Source organism: Nicotiana tomentosiformis, chromosome 5, assembly GCF_000390325.3.
Source record: "Nicotiana tomentosiformis chromosome 5, ASM39032v3, whole genome shotgun sequence".
Classification (NCBI taxonomy): Eukaryota; Viridiplantae; Streptophyta; class Magnoliopsida; order Solanales; family Solanaceae; genus Nicotiana; species Nicotiana tomentosiformis.
This window is the reverse complement of record NC_090816.1, coordinates 97,612,998-97,617,649: the sequence shown is the minus strand read 5'-3', so window position 1 is coordinate 97,617,649 and position 4,652 is coordinate 97,612,998. Positions and strand designations below refer to the sequence as shown.

Here is a 4,652-nt window from a genome sequence, read left to right as displayed (position 1 = left end):
CCATCTTTATAACATCTTAACCTTTTAAATCCTTACTAATTGTGAGATTGTGAGTAAAATTCTTTACGTATATGACACTTTAGCTTTTCTACTTCATTTATAACCGCAAAAATCAAGTATAAAACAAGCCGAATATTTAACCAAATGGAAAAAAGGATTCATTAAGAATAAGAAGACAATCGATACTTTTTTTTTTACTCTATCAACTTTTTATTCAATACTCTACAAATGTGGTGCTTTATTTTTTCAATAAAATGCCTCACAACATGAATAGAATAATTTGTATCAAAATCTCAAGCATCATCCTCATCATCTTCCTCCTCTTCTTCTTCTTCTTCGCTGTCGTCATCTTTGTCAATAGCCAAATATGGATTTTTCTCAATTGGTTGAAAATTGTAGAAGATAAACATATAAAACATCAAGCTTGCACCTTCCGCAGCAACAATTGTAACCCATTCATTTATGTAATTCACTACACTTTCAATCATAGCAATCCCAAACCTAGTAAAATACAAGTACACAATCAAGACAACATAAAAGTGCCTAAAAAGTGTCAACTTCCTCAGAATTTCAGCTGCTTTTCCATCATTCTTGGATGCCTCCCTAAGGCTTTTAATTGACCATAAAATTGGAACAAGTACAATACAACAACACATTACATCAATTAACAAGAACACCTCATTCCATACTAACCAATGTTTTTCAACAGGTCCACTTTCACTTATCACAATCGATGCAATATTTTCGATCACTTGTAAGGGGATCACGAACATTAAAACTTTTTTTTCGCGATAATGTAGGAAAGGTTTCAAGAAAGACCAACCAGTTCCAATAAGGACAATGACAGTGAAGAGTGTTACGCCTTTCAAAAATCCAAAAATATAAAATGCGACATCCCAACCATGAGGCTTCCCTGTATTTCTAATGTACATTTTATCTTCTGAAGCACAAATCAATTTCAAAGCCTTGAAAATCAACAACATAGCCATGATCAAATGGAGCTTGTGAACAATTTTCCTTTGTTTAATGCAGATAAATCCCCATATGGCCAAAAATGCAAGATATACAATGAAGCAAAGGAAATAGAATTTAGGGAGTGGAGTCTGACCAGCTGGAAGAAAATCTTTTTCCCCATTATTCACATTGTACATTTCAGTATGAACATTCATTGTCACAAGAAATTCTTTTTGGCAATTACCAAAAATCAAGTTATATTCATCTGGCTCGTCGATTGTGGTTGATGCATTGTAGGTTGAATCAGGGCCAAGCTTGTCAAATCTAAAGACAAGATTTACATACTTACTGGATAAAACACAGAAGTTTTCTGTGTACATGGACTCGTTCAAGAGTCGTGGGAACGATACATCTCTAACGAGGCAAAATCCCATAGAAGAAGGATAAAGTTTTGCAGCTGGTTCATTTGATCTCCAGGAAACATGGTCTAGAGAAATGGTTACATGCCCATCTGGGGAAAAACCAAATCTTTCAATCAATATTATTTGCCTAGAATCATCAACAATATGTGTATTCTTGATTTCACCTACTGAAAATCTAAAGCTTGATATTATGAACAATGCTTGTAGTAGATTTAAACATGTAAGATGGTAGAAAATTTCCATGTGTTTTTTATATGGTTATTGTATAAGTTAGAACAAAATTAGCTTGTTAGGACTAGGTAATATATTGAGTGCATAGTAGAGGGTGAGATAATAGAGGAACTCTTTTAGATCTCTGTTTAAACTAGAGATGTTTGGATTTGTATAATGAAAATGATGTAAAGGAAGTGTATTTGCGTATGATCTATTAGATGCACAATTCTTACTCGGACTAATCACACTTGCTACTCTCTTTTAGCAAAATTTTCAGCATTACCACTAATGAAGTTTTCATAGAATTTCAACTTTAATAAGATCCTAATCAATAGGGACTGATTCGACTCGTTATTAGAGAAAATAGATGAAAGGTAGTTGGAAGGAATTTTCAAAATAAGAACTATTACTCCATTTTAACTTGTGAGTTAATTTCACTTAACCTTCTTAACCTTTTGCGAATTCCCCTTAGAACCTCAGAATCTACGGTCAAAATGAGATAAACGAAATTAGTAATGTGAAATTTGACCCTCGGTTAGAATGGATTGTAACAAGCTTTTCACATTGAAAAAGTTATGTAGTAGCCTTGTAGAGAAATTGGAATCACAACCACTCCTTTTTCTCCTTTAATTTTGTTATTTTCAAGAACTCATTTTGAATTATGCAATTTTTTCCTTTGAACCTCAATATTTTAGTCTTTCTTTATGTTACTTGCATAATTGCTATTATGAAAAGTTTACTTTAGCTTAGTCAAGTTTGCGAAGAACAATTTGTTCCGTTTTCATATCATCTTACACGAAGGGTTATTGACAATAGTGGGTTGCTTTAGTGGTGAGCACCATCCACTTCCAACCAAGAGGTTGTGAGTTCGAGTCACCAAGAGCAACGTAAAGAGTTCTTGGAGGAAGGGAGCCGAGAGTCTATCGGAAACAGCCTCTTTACCCCAGGATAGAGGTAAGATATGCGTACACACTATCGTCCTCATACCCCACTAGTGAAATTATAGTGGATTGTTATTGTTGTTGTTGTTGTCTTACATGAAGTGTTATGATCGGCACTTAACAAGCTACTGTCAACTAAGTGTCACAGAAGCGAATCTAGTATCTAATTTATCAGGCACGTGAACTCATGGTCTCTCCGTCAAACTAGGTATTTTATATATAAAATTCTTAAAATTAGTGTAATGGAGTATTAACTCTTGACCCATATGGTCTAAAAAGCTAGAGTAGTACACTTGGTTAATGTTGAGTTATTTACCGGAAGGAACAAGAATCAAATTCACTTAATATATTTTTCTTCTTCTTTATTAAGTGGTGCACTCATGTTCTGAAAATCCTAAATTCGCATCTGCTAAGAGAACACTTAAATTGTATCACTAAGCAAGTTAAGCAAGATATTCGTGTAATACGTACTTATAATTGAGGCAGATAATATTCGTACAAGATAATAATGATTAGTGACATAACTATAATATATAATAGCAAATTACGTAGTGCTAGTCAGCCAAAACTGGATGAAACCTGAGAAAAATAAATAAACAAAACATAAAGTATGAGATAACCACTGCTGCTTTCAGGAATCACGGAGACTAAGCACAGGGTATTCATGGATTGGTCCAATTTTACCTCCATTTTATGTTCTATACTGAAGTATTGAATAAGTCCAACTTTACCACAGTTTTTAATGTCGTTGTTGTGATGTTTGGTAAAATCTTTTTGGATTTAGTTGTAATGTTGCCAATATATATTTATAACATAATGACAAATCGAAAACAAAAGATAATGAAATTGTCTATGTGAAGATTATTTCTTAAGGAAACAAGATGGTTAAGCAGATAACTTTTTAAGAAAATGAATGGGTTTGATGAGAAATCTACTAGTAACAACTAACAACAAATAATTTAATACTTAATCGCTAGACATTTTGAAAAGGTTTTGGTCAATGAAAGAAAATAGGTGTGATTTAACTATTGTGAGTTCTATTTGTTTCTTACACACAAATTCTTATTTCGAAAAGTTATTCTTTTCAAATACAAATTTCTTGATATATGCATTCTCCTGTTTATGAATTACACGAAAAGTAGAGAACCAAAAAGTCAAATGGCTATATATTGTGTATTATCAACGATTTCTACTTAAGACGGCAAGATGATATCCTGAGCAGTTACATATTCAGGACCTTTGACACAAATAGACGCGTCAGAAGTTCCATATAAATTACTTTTTAATACAATTTCTTTTAAATTCAATAAAATTTCATGTACCGATTTTCCTGGATCAGAAATTTTAAACTATTATAATATATAAATTTAAATAATTATGTTATTTAAATATTTGATATTTCAGTTTGTTCAGTAATTTTTTTGTTTGGTGTTTTTGTCTCGGTTTGATAAATTTATTTGTACCAAATAAAAAGCATGTCTACTGAGACGTCAATTGCAACTTGCAGTATCTAGGGGTTTCTTATTGTAGCACTTACAAGTCTTTTTAAAGGATTTGAACTCCAGGTTTTAATTCTTAAAATTTTAGCCCCCTTTTATAATTAGTGCTAATTAAGCTAATTTTCATTATAGAATATTCGAAAATAGTCCAGAAGTTATAAAAATATAATTTGGTCCAAAGTAAATAATAAAAAGAAATATATACAAACGTTTTCCCTCCTCTCTCAAAACCCATACTCCTACTATTTTTCGTCATCCCATTGCAGGTCTAAGCTGTTATTCTCTCAACTTTCTTTCTTCTTGTTCCTTCTTCCTCACGATTTTCTTCCTGAATTTCATTCATTCTCTCTCTCTCTCAGCTATCATTATTGAACTATTCAAGCTTTTTGAAACGAAATCGCGTTGTGATTTCTGAAGGAGTACATGAGAATAAGCATTAATTATTAAAAAAAAACTATATTTGATGATTCCTTCTTCGGTAAGCTTAAATCTTCTTTTTTGTTGACATTGTGGGGATCAGATTTGCAGAATTTGATTTTCTGGTAACTTACAACTTGGATTTATTATTGACCGTTGTTGGTTTAGTACTTTTTTTATAATAGACCAGTCTTGATTTATGGAGG

General features: G+C 32.2%; 1 protein-coding gene across 1 annotated transcript; it reads right to left on the bottom strand.

Moving 5' to 3' along the window:
• Positions 1-117: 117 nt before the first annotated feature.
• Positions 118-2,058, bottom strand: LOC104097895 (protein CANDIDATE G-PROTEIN COUPLED RECEPTOR 7-like). Its single transcript, XM_009604521.4, has one exon. The coding sequence runs from the start codon at positions 1,617-1,619 to the stop codon at positions 294-296; it is 1,326 nt and encodes a 441-aa protein (XP_009602816.1). The 5' UTR covers positions 1,620-2,058; the 3' UTR covers positions 118-293.
• Between the last annotated feature and the right edge of the window lie 2,594 nt (positions 2,059-4,652).

Coding starts and splice junctions, on each gene's coding strand:
- LOC104097895 (XM_009604521.4), bottom strand. CDS start 1,619: ATGGAAATTTTCTACCATCTTACATGTTTAAATCTACTACAAGCATTG.